Raw genomic sequence first — 22,422 nt, 5'->3', positions numbered from 1 at the left:
CACATAACCCATCCCAACACTTACTCCCCTTCACCTGTTCAGCTTATCAACCCTGTCAGAATAAGAAAGAGTGATGGAATTGTATAGAGGATATATGGAAGTGGAATGTCAGGATTCTCGGGTTGGTTCTTGGTGCTCTGAACTGGAGCCCTTGGAACTCGAGGTAGCTTCGCTGAAAGGTGTCTGTCTTGAATAGATGAAGTCAGCTATCTGTCAAGAAAGGACCAAGTCTGGTTACTCTTTAGCTTTATCTAAGCGGTAATGAGAAACCATAAAAAAGAGAATATCTATCTATATATATATACAAAAGTGTGGAAATGTAACTATACCATTCAAAGTATATTCCAAGAGAACGGCATAACGTCATGTTTTAACAGTTTTAATAGAATCACGTTTACTAAAAATGAATAACCATAAACAAAAGTCACGTGATAATAGTCCAATAGTCGTTCAAAATCCATATTCACCACTGTTTACTCTCACTCAACTCCCACTTGCATGTCTAGACTCAAAACCAGCACCCATACATCACAGAATGGAACGCCGACCCTACTTTGGTTTGACCTCAGACTTCTTTCTCGTCACTCCGGGAACGATTGTCAAGACGCCTCGCCCAAACTCGCCGAAAAATCAAGCAGCCCTCCTTATTGAGCAGCAACTTCTGGAAAGATTGGGCAAACATCCCAGAATCGTTCCGTTTGTACAGCACTCTAACTCGTTTGTGGCCAGGAGCTAACTGTTTCACCAGCTATCTTGGGCCTCATCCCTCTGGCATCCTGCTTGCTGAGGCCCCGTATGGGAGCCTGCAGAGCTACATTGACACGAAACACGCCACACTGTCCACTCTCCATTGTTGGAGTTTGTGGGAGCAAGCGACGGAAGCCATCGTGCATTTGCACAGCAAGGGCGTGATACACTCGGATCTGCGACCAGAGAACTTTGTGGTGCATCAAGCTCCTCAGCCGTTTGCCGGTATTTGGCTCTGCGACTTTGGTGGGTCGTTTTGTGCCGAGCTCGGCTTGGATGGTGGACACCTGCCCGACTTGCCATTTGGTGACCCCCAGATGGGATCTGAGTCGACGCCAGCAACCGATATCTTCAGTCTCGGATCCATCTTTTACGCCATTCTGACAGGGTATTGGCCCTTCCTGGACCGCCCGCCGAAATGGACCTCTACAGAAGATTTTCTTGCCTATCACAACCGAGCAGTCGAGCTGCTTAAGCAGAGAAAATTCCCTGATGTGTCCGGCCTGGACGGTGGAGATGTGATCAAGGGATGCTGGGACCTCGAATACAAATCAGCAGAGGAGGTGCTGCAGGCTGTGAGATCGAAGATGGCGGCGACGAACGTGTAGCTTGTACGAGATAGCATGGTTGTTGGAAGTAGGTTGTATATATATGTACATGTATGTAAAGAAATAAGAGTAAAAAAGTAAAAACCTACAAAGTAAACTTTTCTCGTGACGTGGAACTAATGTCAGGACTATTCTACCTCACCGTATCATATATGTTGAAGACAGTGTCGCTATTATCGGGACTAGGAGTTAGTAGCCAGGACGCAGAGGTTGAGGGATACATATCAGTCAACGAAACAGTTATTTATGAATTATACTTCTTCCCCGGTTGCTCGAGAGCATAATAATTTACAGGAATGAATCAAAATGATATCATCACGACAAAAAAAAACCTTCATATTTCACAGTTTTTACAAAACAATCTGCTTCCATGTTCATCATCATATTACCATTCTCAAGCATACATGTAAATATACAGTAAATTAAGTCTCCTTCGATTATAATCCCATAAAAACTAATACACACAAAGAGCAAGCATCGCACCGCTCTGCTAGACTTGCATCTGATTAGGAGCATTCGTAGCAGGTGCTCCTTCCTCCTTGCTGATCTTTTCCTTTTTCGTAACACTCATCTTTTCGTGTTGGTGGTGCATCTCAGCAGCAAAGGTAGAGTGAGGCTTCCAGCCACTAGATCTCCTGGGTGAAGCGCATTCTTCCATCATACGGTCAACTTGCTCGAGAGTCAACGACTTGGTCTCTGTGATAGACGTGAGCATTGTCCTTTAACAGCCTCTAATCGACTCACCCCAGACGAAGAGGTAAGCGTAGAAGAAGCAGAGAACACAGTTAGAACCCCAGATGAAAAAGACACGAGAGCCGAGGTTCTACGGTTGTCAGCCAAGCTTCCTGGATAAATCAACAGACTTACGCCCGCATCAGTGCCGACCATGTAAGGAGTAAGGACAGCAATGATACAGTTCCAGAACCAGTTGGAGGCTGTGGAGAGACCCACACCACGAGATCGGATAGGAATTGGGAAGATTTCACCAGTGCAAACCCAAGCACCAGGGCCCCAAGTGGAGGCAAAGAAGAAGATGTAGACACAGATAAAAGAGATTTGCGCGTTGGCGACTTTAGAGTCGTGCGGCTTGACGACCCCAATGATACCGACGATAAACTCGCAGATAAACATACCAACAGCACCATAGATCATGAGAGGTCGACGACCGAAATACTCAATGATCCAAAAAGAGATCGGTGTCGAGCAAACGTTGACAAGAGTGATGATGAGAGAGATGAGGAAGGGATTGGGGATTGTTCCGAGGTCGTGGAAGAATGTGGTACTAAAGTAAAAGATGAAGCTAAACATGTTAGTTGGGAAAGAGCGACTAGTCAGAAGAACTTACTTGATACCTGTCCACTGTTGCATCATTTGCAAGGTAATACCCAACACTGTCCGACGGAGGTTGGACTGGGGTTTTCGGAAACCGCCAGAGAAACAAGCGGCCCAGGAAGAAAAGTAGGTTTCTGAAGGAATGAGCTCAGTCTCGTATTCATGGTTCGCAACGATTTCGTCAATTTCGTCTTTGATGTAGCCAGAGTCGACAGGTTGGCCTCTGACACGAGAGAGCGCTGCCCTCGCTTGCTTGATCTTTCCGCGCTTGACATACCAACGAGGAGACTCGGGAAGACAGAAAAGGCCGCCACCGAGGATAAGACTGGGTGTGTGAGCGAGCGTCAAAAGAATACAAACAACTTACGCCCAAGCAAATTGAACAGCAATAGGGATCCGGTAAGAGCCGCTGTCGGTCCGGTTTTGAGTGGCATAGCAGACACAAGAAACAAGGAGGAGACCGATCGTGATGCAAAACTGGTAGCCAGAGACGATGGCGCCTCGCACTTTTCGCGGAGCAATCTCAGACATGTACAGGGTGATTGTAGCAGATATGAAGCCGACACCGAAACCAGAGATGAGTCGACCGGCGACCAACTGCTTCGTCAGCAAACACCGCATACGCTCCACTCACCAAGCCAAGACCCGACGAGGAAGTCTGCAGGATACAGCCGACGATAAAGACAGCACAGCCGCTGATGATTGTGATTCGCCGTCCAAAGTAGTCTGCCAAGTCGCCGGCGATGATGGCCCCAAAGATAGTACTGGCAGAAAGAATCGACGTGATCAAGGACTTTTCCCAAGAAGGCAACGTGAACACGTCCTTGGTCGCCTTGTCTGCATTGTGCGGAGGAATAGGCAGGCCTGTCATCATGTTGATGAAATAGTTCATTCCGAGCACACCATTCATGTAACCCGCTTCGTAGCTGCCCGCCGTCAGCCCAGCCCACCGACGAGCCCACCGACGAGCCCACCGACGAGCACGCAACCTACCCCAAAAAGATACCGCCAAACGACGCAAACACACAGAGAAGATAGCCCTTGGCCGTGACGGGGGCCTCTACCCTGTCTGGCGAGATGGGCGCTACCATAACGGGGCTGCCAGGCGCTATCACACGTTAACCATGGCCCAACAAACGACACGTACTGCTGATAATTCAAGTCGCTGTCATAAGGCAGTCTTCAAAACACAGCAGGGTGTGATGAATGACAAAGTTAAGAATTTCTTTTTATTATCAATTAACTCATGGGACATTCTTGTGTAAACATCAACGAACAACAATCCTTTACTTGTACACACTGTGATGAATATGAACTTGGAAGGAGATATGAGTGTTCATCACGTGACTCCTCTGGGCCATCGTTCTTTACCTTGTTACTGCTGTCTACTGCTATTGTTAAATAGCTCTTCTTGCCATGCACTTTGCTTGTAAGATATACTCTAAGGACTCTTGGTTGTATTACTCTTTTCCTTAGTGATGTATCATATGAACTTGTAAAAACAATTATTCAAACATATACTTCTTACCTGCATCTCTACCAATATTGCAGAGCCAGAGACACTTATCAACCCGATATTCACCCTTCCTCACTTCATTCCTTGACAACAACATTCTGTTAAGTTGAAAGACGGTATGAGTGTTATGTCCCGCAAACCCAGTGTCGCGCCCTCCAGCCTGACGAATTTCTTGAGTCAACCAGCCTCTAACAACAATGGCTCATGTATGGTTGGCCCACTTGCAGCATCGCAAGAGCAAACAAACAGAACAATGGATAAATCGAGCAGGCCAGACTCCAGTGCCTCAAACGTACGGCAGCAGTGTGACCATTGAAGCCGTTACGGTAAGTGTAAATGGTATGTGGCGTATGTGGTACATCACTGGGAAAAAAACACCAACCGCCAAGAAAGTGAAATTGTTTCTGTCTCGCCAGGATTGGATGGTGGAACTAAAGATTGGGATAGGTAGCTGATACCAAAAAAGAATCGTCCTGGGAGATGTTACGGCCTGGGCCGGTAGCCTTGGAACCCGGTGAATGTGGCCGGTGGCTATTGGCTTACAGGCGGAGCTGTAAGTGGTGGTGGTATTCGAGATGGAGTCGACAGCGATAGTAGTTTAAATATGGATATGAATGTCGTAGTGAGGCCTATTGTGATGAAAACGGACATCGGGCTTATGTCCGCTTTTACCGTATTTCTAAGTCACCTCCGTTGCTGTACTGGATATCTTCTGGGTCTTCATTTGTACATTCGCGGTTCTCTGTTTTCTTCTTACATATATATACTGACTACCTTATCTATAATATGCTCTCCAGTGATGTATCATACGTCCAAGCATACATCAACCTTTATTTCTTATTCTTATCTCTTCATCTTCCAATATTGCAAAGTCAGAAACATCCATCCATCCATCTCTCGTTCAAGTCTTTATCAACTTCAAGTCAACCAGCAACTCAACCTACTCATCCATTTGTGGCATACAATATGCATCCCGCATCGAATGTAAGGCATACAGGTGTCGTCACAAAAGCTGTAATCAAAAAGTCATCATCATGTCAATGTGCAGTACGTCGAGCAGAATCGACCACTTCGGTGCTAAATGTGTACCAATCAATTATATTATTGGTATTATACACGCATGTAAATACCCACGTATTGTCAATGGTACGTATTGCTCCTCGCGCATCTTGCCTCACGCATTTTGAGCAGCCTTTCTAGCTGTTGTTAAACCAGACTACGTTGGTTATAATCATGAAAGCGTCATGAATGCATCACTATCATCCTTGGTGACTATTCCTAGAGCTTCTACCTGACGTGGACAGTTGCTACGAGGACGGTGAGACCAGGCCTATACGACAGCCTACAAGTGGAATACCCACCACTTATAGACAAAATCGACCAAACCTTCAAAGTCGTACAAGAGCACTCCCGACCAGATGCCTCCCTTTTACTCTTTCCTGTATTCCGCGAATACACCATTGTCATGCGCCCAGAACAAACGGTCCGGACCATCTCCCATCTTGAACTCCACTTTCCAGAAACTGGGCCCTTGGTCTGCACCCACCCATCGACCAGTGTTACAGTTCCACTGTAACCCCTACGGAGATGGAGGGATGTCCGACGGTGGAGAGTGGTGTATAGTTAATTTACATTGTAACTTAGTTCTTTTCTTCATATTTCTATCAATATATGTCCAGGAGTACCACCTCTAGGCCTGTAATAGATATAAACCTTGCATCAGCACTGAACCTAGCAATAATCCAGAACCTAGGACTAAAACGAGACAAGCCCTCCAACCTGCGCCGAAGACAATTGTGTGCAGGCCGTGACAGGAGAAAGACTATGGAAATGTTCTAATATATATTACTGTACAGTAAACTAAGTACACAACAGGATAATTCAACCTTGTAGGCAGATAAAGGGAAACTGGACGAGTGAAGATTAGTTGCGCACCCCAGATAAGGAATCGCCACTTATCATTCATGATACCGCTTCTTACACATCCCTCCTTTGTATTTCTCGGCTCGTGAAAGCGAAACATTGCATCCTCTCATATCAAAGAAGCTTGAGAAAAAGGGAGCGCAGAGCTGAGTATAAAACTATGCGTATAAGGAGGACACAGCTGGGGACCATGCAGCAGCAATCTTGACACTTTACAAGACAGCAAATACTTGCAGCTACATACTGTCGAAACCCAAAGCCCTAAAGGTTCACCATGTCCCAGCGAAAAAGTTCTCTCTCCATTTCACCGACTGACGGATCGAGGAACGATGATTACGGAGAAGTATCCACTGCACCCTGGGAATATCCAAGACAATCCGGTGAAGCACCCCCCCCTATTCGGAACACGCGCTGCACGATCCATCGATAAACAAAACGGCCAGTATGTGTCAAGAGTATCGTATGACATATCCCAACAAAACGATCATCTTTTGTACCAGTGGTATTGAAGATACGGCACGCCTTGCTACCTCATTCGAATACGATGAGAATGGCAAAAGTATCAAACAGCCCCCCTTTAAAACAGGGATATGCGTTTGTACTGGCGACCAAACTGGGTGGTCTCCTAAATTTACGCGTCTGTTTCTCAAAGCAAGAGAAGACTGTGGAGATCATTTTATGCAAATAAAAGACTTCACGGAAGCCATTGGAGAGAGGCCTGGTAAAATGTATGTAGGCGAGAACCCCATAGGCGAAGAAATAAACGACTACTTGAATCAATGGAACGAAACGTATATCGACACTGGAAGAGCTGCTGTAGCTAACATTGCAGGCCGTTACAGATATCATAGTGGCTTCGAGGATGGTTTCTTGGTTGTTTCGCTTAAGCCTTCCGTATTCGACGAAGTTACTAATTTACCATCCGTTAAGGATCGTACAAGCGAATGTGTCTCGACGTCCGGATTATGGACAGGGAATGGACAGTCACATGTTGGAATCTAGTGACCCAATTGATAGGTCAGAAGCAGATAGGCTTGCGGAGTAACTGGCACGCCTAACTAGGTACCATGTAGCTTAGTTCCATAAACATTCATGTTTATACTTTACCTTTCCATGTACCAAGTACTGTAACCGAGTCGAATCCTTGACATATTAACAAGGTCACGTGATATTGGTTAGCATTATCCTTATTGTTATACATACCCATTGCTCTCGATATTCCTATTGTTTATATATACATATATAAAGAGTTATGGTAGTTCTAGTTTTCTCTTTGCCACTTGAGTGCTAAAGAGACTACCAGTGGTCTACAACAATTAACACTGTTATGTTACATCCGACACATCTTCATAGCTTTCTCCTTAGAGATGTATCATAAGTAATTCTCTAAATCAAGACCAATCCATCATCTATCTATTTCCTCTCTATCAATATTGACAAGTCAGAGACACCTTTCCTCCTGTCTTCTATCATCCTCTCCTCTTCTCTGGGTCACCGTAGTGCCCGAATATTACAAGCCAGAAGGAGATAGAGGTATGTGTCTCTGGCTGTCTATCGACAAATAGAGATGAGATAAATTGGTAAGGATGTTTGGAAGAACGAGATGTACAAGGAAGACGTTTGATATATCACTAATGAAGAAGTAAATGTCACGGCCCTTCACCATTCTCTTTACGTAGGCTGGTAAGACTCACAAACTCGGTTTCTTGGGTTCTCGGTAATTCTGAGATTTGCGACTAGGTCTAGATGTAGTCTGGGGATGCAGTATTCTTTAAATATAATCGGCCTGGATGTCAAGGCCGGAAGCCAAGGAGGACTAACCAGAAGACTAGGAGAGGATAATTGTGTCTCTGACTCGTCGCAGAGAGATATAAGGAAGACTTGAGTGAGGCTTGTAAGATTATTTAGAAGTGACAATTTATCACGGCCTGCCCTTATAGTTGTTTTGAACGGGTTTTTCACGGTCTGTCCAGTCGCTGGAGCTTTGGAAGCAGTCTCACGGCCTTCTTCTCTTGCTTGAATGCAGGCTGGCAGATAATCGCAACCTTTGGTTCTAGGTATCCGTTTCTGGGTTCTTGGACTAGGTCTAGGTTGGTTACTGGATGCAATGATCTTCAATTATCAACAGGCCTAGAGCAACACTCCTGGACTTGCATTAACAAAGATACAAAAGAAAAGAAAAAACTAAGATACAAATGTAGACTACATACACACGGCTCCATCGGCGGACATCGCCGCAAGTTACAGTAAGACTGTAACAATTGGCGCTGTTCGCCGCAAGAGCAAATCGGCCTCTGCCGTAGAGAAGATTGAAAATGCCGGTGGATGCATCATCGAGCTGGACATGGCAGAGTCCAAGGCGAGCATCACCGCGGAGATGGAGGGTGTGGGCCAGATCGATTACCTGGTCAACAATGCTGGCTACTCCATTCTGGCCGCCTGCGAAACAATCACGTACGTGTTGCTTTACACGCATTCACCCAGCGCCCGCCAATATCGCGGTGCTGGACGCGCTCAGGTCTGGACGTGGAGTTCCCTCTAAGCCTGGCACACATGCAGCAACAAGGTGTCAGAACCTTGGAACTATGACATGGAATATAGGCAATAAATAATAATGCAACGTAGATTGCATTATTGTGACCTTTTCGTACAGAGCGTGGATATTAATTATGAGTAATATTCATGACAACTTGTTCTTTGGTGATGCAACAATTGTCACATTCCAAACAACCTTACATGTCTCCTATCCAAACCGCCAGCCTCGACATCTCGTGGAGCGAGTCGAATCCGCCTTTCTCTCCTCTTGTCTTTCTGGTCAGTCCTCGTTGGGTCCCACTCTGACAGATCCAACGTTGTCGAAGTAAGAGTGGCCGAGTTGAACATAGGATATGTGGTAGTGGAAGCTGTCAAACGTTGGAATGATGACGTGGAATATAGGCGATACGTGATAATGTAATCGGAGTTGTACTAGTAAGGCCTTTTCGTTCAGCGCGCGGGTTTTGGTTATTGCTGTTTTCACGACAGGCTCATGCCAAAACCTACGCCTATAGAAACAAACCGACGCGGCGACCTTATTGCGGAAGCACCAGTAATTCCGCAAGGCATCCACAAGCCCTTACACATTCAGAATATGCACTAACCCTCCTGTCAAAGATTCGGGCTCTGTTTTATTGGACGACCATCTTCCGAGCAGACGCTCATCGAGCTTGCTTACTCGTATGAGCGGTTTGTTCAAACAGCGCCTCACCGCCTGCCACTCCTGCTGCCAATGCATGACTTACTCATACGGTAAAGCCTGAACTGGTGTCAAACATGCGCCACTTTGTTGCAAGATTGAAGCTGGGGCTCCTTGTTTGTTGCTCTCCGTTTGGACTTTTCCGTCTGTTTGTTGTACTTGTCTGCTTCTACTGGGTTACTAACCAAACTTGTTGCATATAGTGTTTATCGAGCTGCACTCGCATTGCTGTCATGAAGATGCGGATGATTGAGATCATGCACTTGAACGAAAAGATCGCAGTGGTGCAGTCAGAGTTGCATTGTTATTTCTTGTCTATATGCCACGTCATCGCTCAAGGTTATGACACCAGATCCGTATGACCCGCATACACCTCAGAATAGAAAACACCAGCTGTAGGATAATCGGAGATATATGCAGACGTGTGAGGAATAGGCATGAGAGCGTCTGGCACGCCTAACTGGGTAGATTTGTTGTTGCACACTTGATAACTCCTCTTTTCTCTTTTGTTTTATCATATGCTGCCGATATAACGGGTTAAATCCTTGGCAACCCCTTAACAAGCGGCCTCGTGTCTCGGGAGCGAACAACATCGACATCTACAGACCATCTTCATCCTCATCTGGAGGTCTCTTTTCAGCATCATGTCCGAGTCAGATCAAACCAGATCCAAGATCATCCAAGACCACCCGATTGCAAACGGCCTCGACGTTTTCCGCGCCCTTTCTCGGCCACTAGTCACGACGAACAACTTCAGCCGGCTTGGCAGAGACGGTGAGTCGTGAATACATTTCCGTAGAAAGTCCTTATTAACCACTCTGCAGATTTACAGGACATTACGTCGAGTCTTCTGTCAGCTCTTCTGAATCTCCCTGTGTCCCGCATTCTACAGTCAAAAACGTCGGCCCAATATAAGATTCGATATGATATCTCGCGCCTCATCTCCTCTGTCCAGTCCAAGAATTTTGATTTCGACCACATCATACCACTTCTCGAAGCAGCTCTTGCCGATAACCCAGAGGATGCGCTGATATGGGATCGCCTTGCCAATGCCGCTGCCGCCCTCAACGTCACACCACCTCCACGATCGATGACCCTTTCCTCCCTACAAACCCCATGGGTACATTCCACAAGTAGCATTGTGAACTCACCTGAATACCGACTATACATCGATCAAGTCCTTAAGAGGGAGCTTGGGCAATTACGTGTTGGACTTCCTAGTTTCCATGCTACCTTCTTCGGAAGGGTTGCGGATCTAGAAACAGCAGCGGCGGCAGTTTTCCAGAGCTGTACGAGCGGCAGCGATCCACTCTTCCGGGAGGGATGGATGGGTTGGCCCGAAGACGCAAACGAAGGTGCGGTCATTGGCTGGTTTAAAAATGTAACAACGAACCTGGTGGCTTTTGCAGAACGCTATCGCCCTCCTCAGACTCAACGCTGGCTACTTGCGCAACCTAACACGCCTCTCCAGGGTTCTACTGTCAAGCGCAAGTTGGACATTGGTTTCGTGCGCGGTCCAGAGCCTGAGGAAGGCTCTCCATTTCCCTGGTCACAAGTACTCGTACCTGGCGAGCTGAAGAATAATCCCTCGGCAGATACCAATAGCAAAGCGTGGCTGGACCTTGGCAGATACGTTAGGGAAACACTGTCTGCGCAAGATACACGTCGTTTTGTGCTGGGGTTTACTTTATGTGGCTCCCTGATGAGGATATGGGAATTCGATCGGCTTGGGGGCATTGCCTCTGAACAATTCGATATAAACAAAGAGGGAAAGCGGTTCGTATCAACCATCTTAGGATTCCTTTGGATGAGTGAGGAGGAACTAGGATTCGATCCTACGATAATCACATCCGGCGACGAGCGGTATATTGACATCGAACGAAACGGTCAGAAAGAGCGTATTATCATTAAGGAAACCATGAGTCGGGCGCGGTGCGTTGTCGGTCGGGCCACTACCTGTTGGGAAGCCTATACCAAGGAAGATCCGAAGAAGCCACTTGTCATTAAAGACTCGTGGCAATACCCAGAACGCGATCACGAAGGGGAACTGCTTCGGGAAGCGACAGAGAAAGGAGTTATCCATGTTGCCCGACACTATTATCACAACACCGTCCGCGTTGGTGATAAGGACGATGACGTTCTAGCCAACATTCGACAAGGGATAGACCTTTCAAAAGCGGTGCCTTACCGATTGGGTCGCTCAAAGAAGGCGACTGCCACTCCAAGTGCGACTGGCACGCCGAGCCAAAGCCGCAGCAGTGGCGCTGGTGTCAAGGCTGGTGTCAAACGCCCATCTAGCGAAACCAGCGTACCGCTACCACCCAGTAAGCACACCATCTCAACGTCTCAAACAGAAGCCAGCACAAAGATGCTGTCTAATCGAGTACATCGGCGAGTTATTCTTTGTGATTATGGAAAACCAATATACGAAGCAAGCTCTCGAGTAGCCCTTCTTGCCGCGATGGAACGCTGCATTGCAGGACATGAATCCCTGTTACAAGCCGGTTTTCTGCACAGAGACATCTCCATCAATAATCTCATGATAGACGAGGACAATGACAATGCCTTCTTGATCGATCTTGACCTTGCAATCAAGGTACTGCGGATAGGTGCGTCTGGGGCAAAGGGGAAGACTGGCACGAAAGTGTTCATGGCTATCGGGGTACTTCAAGGTGACGAACATTCGTTCATGCACGACCTGGAATCTTTTTTCTGGGTTCTCTTCTGGATTTGTATCCATTACGATGGTCCAGGTAAAGACGGCGGCCCTACCGAGTACGATAATTGGAATTATAAAAGCGTTACCGAGTTAGTTGTGCTGAAAGCTGGCACGATAAGTAGTGAGAGGAGGTTCTTGGACACCACGCGTGCCCATTTTACACCTTTCTACAAACCTTTGATCTCGTTGATGAACAAAATCCGCAAAGAGGTTTTCCCCAACGGCGAGGAGTGGAGGAAGGAAGACAGGGAGGAAGACAAGAGGTTGTATTCCTTGATCAAGGGAATCCTTGCCAAAGGTCAAAAAGACCCGGAAGTACTTGGTTAACATAGAACGTGACGTTACTGCTTGAATAAGATACCCATTGTAGTGTCATGAATAAGAACGTTCGAAGCCTTTTCCATAAACGATTACTACTAACAGGATTCTTTATTTATTAGCACAACTGATGTCTGCCCTGCTGTTTTATATCATTATCTCTTATCAGCGACATTACCTAACGAAATCCTTTACTCTACGAAGACAACAATCGTATACTCTGTTCGTTTACTTCGTTGCATTGTACAGCTCCAATTATAAGATATAAGAACTAAGATTGCACTTACCGTTCCCCCAGCAATGTATCATATGTCAACCATAAGCCAATCATACGCCTCATACACCTATCCTCCGCTCTACTCCAACTCTTAATCCTATCTCGTCTATTTATCTACCAATGCTGTAGAGCCAGAGACATTCCTTCAGACTCTCTTCTTCGTCATCAATCTTCCTCCAGCTTCCTTCCGCGTTAGCCGTCCTGACACCATCAGTAATGTGGGCGGATGGGTTTGGATTTTTGGAGACTGTGTACACTGTTGTTTTCTTCAGTTGTATTCATGGTAGCTGCTCTCGTTCACGCACTTGTACTATCTCTCGTCCGTCAAATAGGACGTTTCCCCGGATGATTGCCACTTAGCAGCCTTGCGCGGTGGTAATACACGGCTGGAATCGGGCTCATCTTGGGCGGACTCATCTTGGGCGAGCTGCTCTTGTGGCATGTGTCTCAGTGCTGTATCATGCGTTTGTTGATGCACATCATGCCGTCCATTCCACCACATCTGGTAGGTTAGCATGCAACAGCGTAACCATGCGTCAGCGGTCGAAACGTTTTTGGATAATGGTAAGAGATGACCAAGTTGTTAACGAAAGCTGGCGTTCTCCTCCACAAGCCACGAACAAGGATTATGAACTGGCGGAGATTCAATGCAAGTCCGCTGGAGCCAGCAGCGTTGTGCAACTTTTGTACAATAATCATTACAACATTGCAACGATATTACCAGCTCTGAAAACCAAATATCGATGACAAAACTGTATCTATCTTTGCACCTATCGTAACATCTTGTCAAGGCGTACATCAGCAGAGTGAGCATTGCAGGCCAAGATTAGCAATCAGACTTTCCTGCGCTTAGATTCTCGATCAGAAACCGCCTTCTCGTCTTGCCCAGAGTACTTTCCTCGCATCAGAACACCAAACCCTGTCGGTAGCATATACGCCCGACCAGACTCTGGGCGATCCAGCATCAATCAAGCGTGAATCTTCAAACTTCATGATGGTCACCAACGGTATGCGTATGTTGACAAGACTATCCCTTCAGCTTTCGCACTTGACTCCTTGCTCGAGATAGTTGTTGGATCACCTTTGATGAAGACTTTGAGTTTTGCACATCTGCACACATAGTCCCCTGTAGCAGGCCAGACGTATGGGACTTTCTAAAACCAACAGTCATTTACTTGACCAGTCCCAGTACTCGGAGCAGATGATTGCTGACGGTCTATTCAGCTCTACGAGTGTCTCTACCAAGGCGATGGATCAGTGTTCCACCTCTCAATCGTTTACTTCTTCGTGTGCTTAGGCCATTTTGCAAGAGTATTCCCTCAGAGAACTATTTTGGCATGGCTCGATAACTCCTGACGATGAATCGGTAAATGCATCGTTGTAACCAACTCCGTTGTCAGGACTTGTAGTTTGCGTTTGATGATTTGATTGAGTGGATAGGTAACTGGAGTTGGAACTAGGCTTGGATTCACTGCAGAAACCACACCAACTGATACACATCACCAAGATGCAACTAAATATCAACGTTTGCTTTTGTCTTACATCTCGCAACACACAACCAACTCACAACTTGCTCACAGCTTATGGATGACTTTCCACAACATGGGTTGTGGTGCTAACGAATAGTGACAAAATCAAACATCAGCGTTGAATGCAGAACAGTCTGTCAGGAAAGTAGTAGAGCGGTAAGGCTGGCGACGGAGCTGGAGTGTTACGGTTCGTAACAACGGCATATAAGCAATGCATAACTTGACGAATGAGCACCGTCAACAATCCCTTTTGGGTTAATTGATGCATTGGTTAATACCGTAATATGGAGAGCCTTGGGATAAGATTGACTTGGTTGACAATTGCCTAGCTGGAATAGGCGACGGCAGCTATTCAAACCCTTTTACAGGGAGGTATAAGCTGACAGTGTGTTGCGCTCGAGTTTGTTTGGGTTCTTGCCATCGTACTCATGTTTGCACGTGACTTCGTGCTTGATTTCGTCGTAGATTATAATTCATTTGCCCGCTGGAGCTGTTTTCTTCTCTATCTTATATGTGATTTGGTTTTTATCAACTCTATAGGATAATCGAAGACAGATGCAGATGTGTGAAGAATAGGCATGTGAGTGCCTGGCACGCCTAACTGGGGAGATTTGTTGTTACACACTTGATAACTCACCTTTTCTCTTTTGTTTTATCATATGCTGCCGATATAACGGGTTAAATCCTTGGAAACTCCTTAACAAGCGGCCTCGTGTCTCGGGAGCGAACAACATCGACATCTACAGACCATCTTCGTCCTCATCTGGAGGTTTCTTTTCAGCATCATGTCCGAGTCAGATCAAACCAGATGCAAGATCATCCAAGACCACCCGATTGCAAACGGTCTCGACACTTTCCACGCCTTTTCTCGGCCACTAGTCACGACGAACAACATCGACCTGCTTAGCAGAAAGAGTGAGTCGTGAATACATTTCCGTAGAAAGTCCTCATTAACCACTCTGCAGATTTACAGGACGTTACGTTGATTCTTCTGTCGGCTCTTCTGATTCTCCCTGTGCCCAGCCTTCTACAGTCAAAAAGGTCGATCCGATATACGGTTCGAGATGATATCTTGCGCCTCATCTCCTCTGTCCCGTGCGGCGACTTTAATTTCGACTGCACCAGACCACTTCTCGAAGCAGCGCTTGCCGATAACCCAGAAGATGCGCTGATATGGGATCTCGTTGCAACTGCCGCTGACCAATACTTATATCTTGACATGAATAATAAGTTGTGATACCTTATCTGATGGTCGCAATTAATGTTCACTCGTTCAGTTTCCTCTTCACCTGTCTACAAAGCTGAATAATCCTGTTGTGTACTTAGTTCGCTGTACGGTTGATATATAACATAGAACACTTCCCTAGTCTTTCTCCGCAGAGATGTGTCATAAGTAATTTGTCACGGCCTGCTCGACGATTGTTGGTGCAGGCTGGGAGAGCGTGTATGCGATTCTGGGTTCTGGGTTCCGTGTTTATAGGGCTCAATGCATTATATTATCTTCAACAGGCCTAGAGTGTGATGAATGCGGAGTTGGAGACTTGGGATTGGCGTCACGTGACTTGGTTTATGCTCTTTATCGCTATTCTCTTGTTATTATATTCATCTCTATTGTTGTATCTCTATTGTTATTATTCTCTTATGACGAGAACTTCTCTTGTATATATATATCAAGCATGCTTACAAGCTTGCCCTTCTTCTTTAGTGATGTATCATATGTCTTCCTCTACAATATAACTATTCCAATCTTATCAACAGTGTACGGTCAGAGACACTTATTCCTTCTTCTCCTTATCGATTGCCTTCCACGACACTCGATTCTTGACAGTATACATCACCGCATTGTGTCCTCGCCATACACTGCTGGTATCTGTCCTTCACCCAATTCATCCCATCTTACAAAATGTCCAATATTCATTCAGAAATGCCCCAAGAGGAAGCTCCCGCTTCCAACCTTGAGTCCTTCCTCAACACACTCGTGAACCGCATGGAACGGATCGAAACTGTGGTAACCAATCTCCAGGCCCAGCAGCCTGCCGTCCATCCAACTCCTCCAACTCCTCCTGCCCCTGCAGTAGTCGAAATTCCTACAATCCCTATGTCAGAACCAGAAATTGCGATGCCCGCACCATTCAATGGGCGCCGTAACGAAGCATCCATCTTCTTGCACAGATGCAACACCGTCTTCTTGGCGAAGCCAAGAACCTACCAATCCGACCAAGCCAAAATCTCCTTCGTCTCCAACCTCCTGAACGACGAAGCTGTTACGGCCTGTCCCAATTCCTCTGTAGCGCAGGTTGGTGGGTTGTTCAAGGTTTTCTAGGTTTCTAGGTTTTCTCGGTTGTCTAGGTTTTCTAGGTGATGCAGTTGTCTAGGTTTATTCTATTACAGGCCTGAGTAGTTAAAACTCAAGAACTTGCATTAATAGAAATATAAAGAAAAGAACAAAGATACAAGTAATGTAAACTATATACACCAGCCTCCACCGCCGGACATCCCTCCATCTCCGCAGGGGTTACAGTAAGACTGTAACAGTCTGACTTTCTCCCACCGAAAAATTGAAGCACTCCTGTGCGACGAACTTATCAGTACACATCGTTTACTTTACAACACTTCCCTCGAGTTTATTTTACCGTCTTTTCGGACGCCTTTTCTTCTTCCCAGTCTCAAGCTCTTCCGCTGGTCCTCCTGGCTTCTCCGGATATAGTCGATGGAATTCATCCAAGGCCACCAGTTTCTGCACTTCTTCTGAAGGCAACCAGTCGTACTGCTCCGGCCCGGTGTACCCTCTCCATTCAACTCTATACTCTACCCTCTTTCTCTGTCTTCTCGAGTCCACAATCCTCTCTACCACAAACTCTTCTTCGCCGTTAACAACAACAGGCGGCGGCGGCGGTTGTACACGGCCAGGGAGTTTATTCGGGTAGGCAGGTTCGATACGAGAGATATGAACGATCGGGCTAGTATTGACATTTGTAGGGAGGTCCAGCTTGACAGCGTTTTTGCCTACAAATGCTGTCAACTTGTACGGTCCAATGTAGCGAGCCTCCAACTTGGCAGAAGGTCTTTCTGTTGACAAGTTCTTGGTGCTCAGGAAGACCTCGCTTCCTATCTCCATTTTTGGCGCCGGTATGTGTCTTTTGTCGTATTGTTTTGCTGATCGTCTATTCGCCTGCTTTATGCACTCTTCTATTCCCTTGTACCTTTCGAATGTATTAACATCTACTCGATTTTCTTTTGCTGCTTCGAGTCTTCCTTCGATTGCGTCAATGTCGAATCGAACGTTACAGCCGTATAAGGCTTCAAATGGGGACAGTCCGGTGCTGTGGCTAGGAGAATTGTTGTAAGCAAATTCAGCCCAAGGTAAAAGATTACTCCAGTCATCCATTTGATAAGATGTATAGATACTCAAATACTGCTCAAGATGTTGGTTTGTTCTCTCAGTTTGACCATCCGTCTGAGGATGATACGGCGAAGAGTATACATTCGACATCCCTGCAAGTTTAGCAAACTCACGCCACCATTGAGAAATAAATATAGAACCTCGGTCGGATACCACCTTTTCTGGAATTCCATGTTTTGAGAAGACATGTTGGACAAAAAGCTGAGCAAGCGTAGCCGACGTAAGGCTCGTTGTGACAGGAATGAAGTGAGCCATTTTCGAGAATCGATCTACTACGACTAATACAGCATCGTAGCCCTCAGACTTGGGCAATGGGCCGATCATGTCCATCGAAATCTCTGTCCATGGACGAGATGGAACTGGTAGAGGTTGTAGTAGACCGTAAGGAGCATGCCGTTTTGGTTTATGTCGAGCACACTCATGGCATGACTTGACGTAGGCAGTAACCGTCTTTTTCATTTGATCCCAGTGATAATCCCTTTTATCATCCCAAGAGTTCGATCTCTACCGGGATGGCCAGTGAACTTTGAATCATGCCGCATACGCAAAATATCGAGTCTTGCGCCTTCATACTCTGGAACTACTATACGATCCTTGAATGTTAGTAATCCGTCTACTGTCCAGCCAACAAGTTTGCAATGATTTGTCGATGTTTGCCCATAAGGTACCATCTGAAGTCCACTAGCACGCATCTTGGCCAAGTTTTCATCGATCATGATGCCTCTGATAAGTTTTTCTCGCAATGAAAGGTTTTTCTCATTACAACTTGTGCTCACTCTGACTCCTCTAATATGCCTTTCTACTTCTTTTTCTTCATTCCACTCTTTCATCGTAGGTAACAATTGTGCGAAGCTAGATGGGTTTGTTGCTTCGTCTATTGATACGCCTTTGCCTATGTGGTAATCTGGTCTACGCGATAGAGCATCAGCAGCATCGTTTTCATGTCCTGGTCGATAATATATTTGGAAATTGAACTCAGCTAATTCATCAAGCCATCTTCCTTGTCTACGTCCTAGTTGACGCTTCTCCATAAAGTATTCGAGGTTCTTGTGATCCGTGATGATTTGAATTGGCCCTGGGCAACTTAATAGCCAAGTTCTCCATTCCTTGAGTGCATCTACGATTGCTAGTAACTCTTTTTCACCTACCGAATAACGACGTTCAGTATCAGACATAAGTCGTGACCAATAAGCCACAGCATGCTTGTGTAAAATCCCTGTTTCTGTGTTTCGAAAGTATTGAAAGGCTACCGCACCTACCGCACAATCCGACGCATCTGTTTCAAGAATGACTTGTTGGGAGTTATCGTATAATTTCATTATCGGATCAGATACAAATGCGTTTCGTAATGTTTCAAATGCTTTTTGACAATCAATATCCCATTCCCACTCAGCGTTTTTGCGTAGAAGTTTTGATAATGGTCCTGTTATGTGAGCATAGTCTTTAATGAATCTTCGACACCAACTGGAGAACCCAAGAAATTTTCTTAATTGCTTCATCGTCTTTGGAGTTGGCCAGTCTACTACTGCTTTGATCTTATCGCTGGGTAGATGTGTTTTACCGTGTGATACCTTGTGACCTAAGAATGTTATTTCTTCCTGTTCCCACTCACACTTTGTTGCGTTCACCACCAGCCTATTTTCCCACAATCGACGTAACACTTCGAAAACTAAAGCAGTAAGTTCTTTCTTTGTGTTTGCATAAACAACAATGTCATCAATATAAACCACTACTCCTTCATCCAGTAGATCCTCAAAGATATCATTGAGGAAATATTGAAAGCTTGCAGGAGCATTGCACAACCCGTCACGAACGACCAGAGAATTGTACGTACCATACCTCGTCTTCAGTGCCGCTTTGTTCTCATCTCCTTCTCTGATGCGCAACAGTTGGTATGCGCCTTTCAAGTCGAGCTTTGTGAACACATGACCCGTCTGAAGACGTTCAATTAAAGCATCTAGGCGGGGAATCGGATAACTGCTTTTTATTGTTTTGTTGTTGATTGCTCTGTAATCAGTCACCACACGGTATGGTACTTTACCTTGTTTGGGAATTAAGAAGACAGGAGCACCATAGGGTGACTGGGATTTTTGTAGATGACCACTGGCAAGTCCGTCTCTTATCCATTGTCGAAGAAAATCTTCTTCAGGACGTGACATTGGGTAAATGCCCGTTTTCTTGACTTTCGCGTTCGGGACCAATTCAATTGGCAAGTCATATTTTGCTCGAGAAGGTGGAAGTGTTTTGCTTCGGCTTTCTCTAAACAAGTCAAGAAACTCATGAAATGGCAAAGGAACAACTTGCTTAATTTCCTCTAATTCCTTTTCTTTTTCTTCTTTATTTAATTTACTTTCACCAACATTTATTATTTCATTTCTTCGTACATTCAGCATCGAATTTTTCCATTTATGTTCTGCTGTTTTAATAGCATTTACACTGGTACCGAACGAACTTGGTTTTCTAAATGTCACTGTAAGCTTGTCATAATCAATCTTCAAACCATTCTTAGCCATGAATTCGTCGCCCAACAACATTTCTGGGCCGTTGAATGCTATGATATCCGCTTGGACTTGGATGGCTGGTTCATTTGGGTGAACTTCTATCCATAATTCAGTAAAACTGAGGTTGTCGAACTGTTTTTGATGGCCATCAAGATACTTCATTATTACTTTCGTCTTATGTTGGGTAATCTTTGCTGATTTCAATAGCGCACTCGAAGGCTGAATGAAACAGCCACTGGACCCGGTATCCAATAACGCGATCACATTTTTGTACACATTTCTATCGCTACTCAGAAGCATTTTTACTTCTGGTTGCTTGTTAGTTCGTGACAATGGTAGAGATCCAGGAGAAAAAGGTGTTGATGGCTTAAGGCTTGGGAGGGAACGAGTACGTTTACTCACTTCTACATCTTGTTCCTCACCCTTTTCCAGTTGCACGTGTCTCACCTGGTTCATCGCACTTGGACAAAACTGGGCGATATGACCAGGTGCTCTGCACCTTAAACAACGGTTGTTGTTCTTCCTCCACGCTTTTTCACCCACCGATAGCTGTCCATTGAACCACTCAACTGGCGGCTCACCAGGAGTTATCGCTGGCGTGGTGTACATACCAGAGGAGTTTTGTTTAGGTAGCACAGGGCGGTTGACCGGATACCTACCGTAATTCTCTTTTTCAGGTTTTCTATTTTTCTACGATGCTCATCCACTTTTATAGCCTCTTCTCGGAACTCCTCAAAGGTTTCCCAATCCTCAGCTTCCTTTATAGCCATGTTTTCCAAAACCTCCACCCTCAACGCCTTCTCTGCAAATCCAATTATGATATCCAGCGGGCAATCACTCACCATCGCTCTGTACTTATCAAATTCCAAGAAGAATTCTTTTGCCGTTCGAGCATTTTGGCGGATATTCTGGAGTTTCTGTCGGGCCAACTGGCGCTTTATAGGGTTTCCCCAGCCGTTCACCAAGAATTTTGCAAAGGCGTCGAAGTCGCTTTCCCAAGGACAAGCGTCCCCTTGTAGGTATATCACCACGGTCTCTGCGACTGATCCGGCCAAGTGATTGGTTGCGAAATGGACCTTTGACTCTTCGGATGGGTAACTGGAAGAGTTTTGCAAGAATTCGCTACGACATTGGAATAGGAAATGGTTTAAAGCGGCTGGGTTGCTTCCATCGAAACGCTCAGGAGTAACTACGCGTTTTCCAGATGATGGAATCACTGCTGTTGGCACCTCTACTTTTTCTTGATTTTCTTTTTCTTTTTTGTATTCTTCTTTGACTATCATGCTTTTTATTTCGTTTTTTAAAGTTTTGTTCTCTTCTTTCAACTCTTCCTGTTGCACCCTCATCCTCTCCATCTCTACCTGCAACCTCTTCATCATTTCAAGCTGCTCCTGAAACGCACTGTTCTCCATTTTCCCTAGAGTTTGTCCGTTTGACAACAGATTTTCTTGAAAATTTTGTTCTTTTTCTCTACTTCTCAACTGATAGCGGTCCATAAATTTCTTCCCCCTCCAAGGTGCGCAAAGATATTTCTATTAAATTGTTACGGCCTGTCCCAATTCCTCTGTAGCGCAGGTTGGTGGGTTGTTCAAGGTTTTCTAGGTTTCTAGGTTTTCTCGGTTGTCTAGGTTTTCTAGGTGATGCAGTTGTCTAGGTTTATTCTATTACAGGCCTGAGTAGTTAAAACTCAAGAACTTGCATTAATAGAAATATAAAGAAAAGAACAAAGATACAAGTAATGTAAACTATATACACCAGCCTCCACCGCCGGACATCCCTCCATCTCCGCAGGGGTTACAGTAAGACTGTAACAGAAGCTTATCGTTGGCTCATGCTCCACTCCGACCTACCTCCCGACAAACAGCCGTCCTGGATTAATAGCTGGCCTGACTTCCGAGAGGAATTCTTAAAAAGCTATGGGGAGAAGAACTCGGAGGAGGAAGCGAGAGACAAACTCCTCTATTACGACAAACGGGTTCGGCGCGAGAATACGCTGCCGAGTTCAAGAACCTAGTGGCGTGTACCGACAATACCGATGTGATGAACAGCCAAGTTAAGTTAAGTATCTTCTATTAATAACGATTAATATCTAACGGAACCTTTGTGTATATCTGTAACTGAACGGCAATCCTTCTATCCTGTACACACAACCCCTTCTTACATTCTTATACTACTTAGTTCATTGAGCTTAGGGGTTAGGGGGGTTAGGGGGTTAGGGGGTTAGGGGGTTAGGGGTTAGGGGGTTAGGGGGGTTAGGGGGTTAGGGGTTAGGGGGTTAGTTAGGGGTTAGGGTTAGGGGGTTAGGGGTTAGGGG

At 45.6% G+C, this 22,422-nt stretch overlaps 8 protein-coding genes across 8 annotated transcripts; 4 read left to right on the top strand and 4 right to left on the bottom strand.

Annotated features, from left to right (window-relative positions):
• Window positions 1–535: 535 nt before the first annotated feature.
• Window positions 536–1,355, top strand: L203_104155 (uncharacterized protein; the record flags this gene model as incomplete). The annotated part of the gene is made up of 2 exons (XM_066213543.1): window positions 536–696; window positions 749–1,355. The coding sequence occupies 2 exons, from the start codon at window positions 536–538 to the stop codon at window positions 1,353–1,355; spliced, it is 768 nt and encodes a 255-aa protein (XP_066069640.1).
• Window positions 1,356–1,845: 490 nt separating this feature from the next.
• L203_104154 (uncharacterized protein) lies at window positions 1,846–3,778 on the bottom strand (the record flags this gene model as incomplete). Its single annotated transcript, XM_066213542.1, has 7 exons — window positions 1,846–2,051; window positions 2,100–2,178; window positions 2,223–2,655; window positions 2,701–3,012; window positions 3,055–3,284; window positions 3,364–3,613; window positions 3,681–3,778. The coding sequence occupies 7 exons, from the start codon at window positions 3,776–3,778 to the stop codon at window positions 1,846–1,848; spliced, it is 1,608 nt and encodes a 535-aa protein (XP_066069639.1).
• A 1,462-nt stretch (window positions 3,779–5,240) lies between these two features.
• Window positions 5,241–5,664, bottom strand: L203_104153 (uncharacterized protein; the record flags this gene model as incomplete). Its single annotated transcript, XM_066213541.1, has 4 exons — window positions 5,241–5,280; window positions 5,338–5,399; window positions 5,500–5,510; window positions 5,565–5,664. The coding sequence occupies 4 exons, from the start codon at window positions 5,662–5,664 to the stop codon at window positions 5,241–5,243; spliced, it is 213 nt and encodes a 70-aa protein (XP_066069638.1).
• Window positions 5,665–6,570: 906 nt separating this feature from the next.
• On the top strand, window positions 6,571–7,128 carry L203_104152 (uncharacterized protein; the record flags this gene model as incomplete). The annotated part of the gene is made up of 1 exon (XM_066213540.1): window positions 6,571–7,128. One exon carries the CDS (start codon window positions 6,571–6,573, stop codon window positions 7,126–7,128), a length of 558 nt encoding a protein of 185 aa, XP_066069637.1.
• A 626-nt stretch (window positions 7,129–7,754) lies between these two features.
• On the bottom strand, window positions 7,755–8,602 carry L203_104151 (uncharacterized protein; the record flags this gene model as incomplete). Its single annotated transcript, XM_066213539.1, has 3 exons — window positions 7,755–7,757; window positions 7,821–7,862; window positions 8,372–8,602. 3 exons carry the CDS (start codon window positions 8,600–8,602, stop codon window positions 7,755–7,757), a joined length of 276 nt encoding a protein of 91 aa, XP_066069636.1.
• A 1,403-nt stretch (window positions 8,603–10,005) lies between these two features.
• Window positions 10,006–12,407, top strand: L203_104150 (uncharacterized protein; the record flags this gene model as incomplete). Its single annotated transcript, XM_066213538.1, has 2 exons — window positions 10,006–10,135; window positions 10,186–12,407. 2 exons carry the CDS (start codon window positions 10,006–10,008, stop codon window positions 12,405–12,407), a joined length of 2,352 nt encoding a protein of 783 aa, XP_066069635.1.
• Window positions 12,408–14,989: 2,582 nt separating this feature from the next.
• Window positions 14,990–15,441, top strand: L203_104149 (uncharacterized protein; the record flags this gene model as incomplete). The annotated part of the gene is made up of 2 exons (XM_066213537.1): window positions 14,990–15,119; window positions 15,170–15,441. The coding sequence occupies 2 exons, from the start codon at window positions 14,990–14,992 to the stop codon at window positions 15,439–15,441; spliced, it is 402 nt and encodes a 133-aa protein (XP_066069634.1).
• A 4,969-nt stretch (window positions 15,442–20,410) lies between these two features.
• On the bottom strand, window positions 20,411–21,520 carry L203_104148 (uncharacterized protein; the record flags this gene model as incomplete). Its single annotated transcript, XM_066213536.1, has 3 exons — window positions 20,411–20,416; window positions 20,511–20,657; window positions 20,720–21,520. 3 exons carry the CDS (start codon window positions 21,518–21,520, stop codon window positions 20,411–20,413), a joined length of 954 nt encoding a protein of 317 aa, XP_066069633.1.
• Between the last annotated feature and the right edge of the window lie 902 nt (window positions 21,521–22,422).

The sequence above is a fragment of the Cryptococcus depauperatus genome, chromosome 5 (genome assembly GCF_001720195.1).
Source record: "Cryptococcus depauperatus CBS 7841 chromosome 5, complete sequence".
In the NCBI taxonomy this organism is placed as follows: Eukaryota; Fungi; Basidiomycota; class Tremellomycetes; order Tremellales; family Cryptococcaceae; genus Cryptococcus; species Cryptococcus depauperatus.
This window is presented reverse-complemented; position numbering and strand designations above follow the sequence as displayed.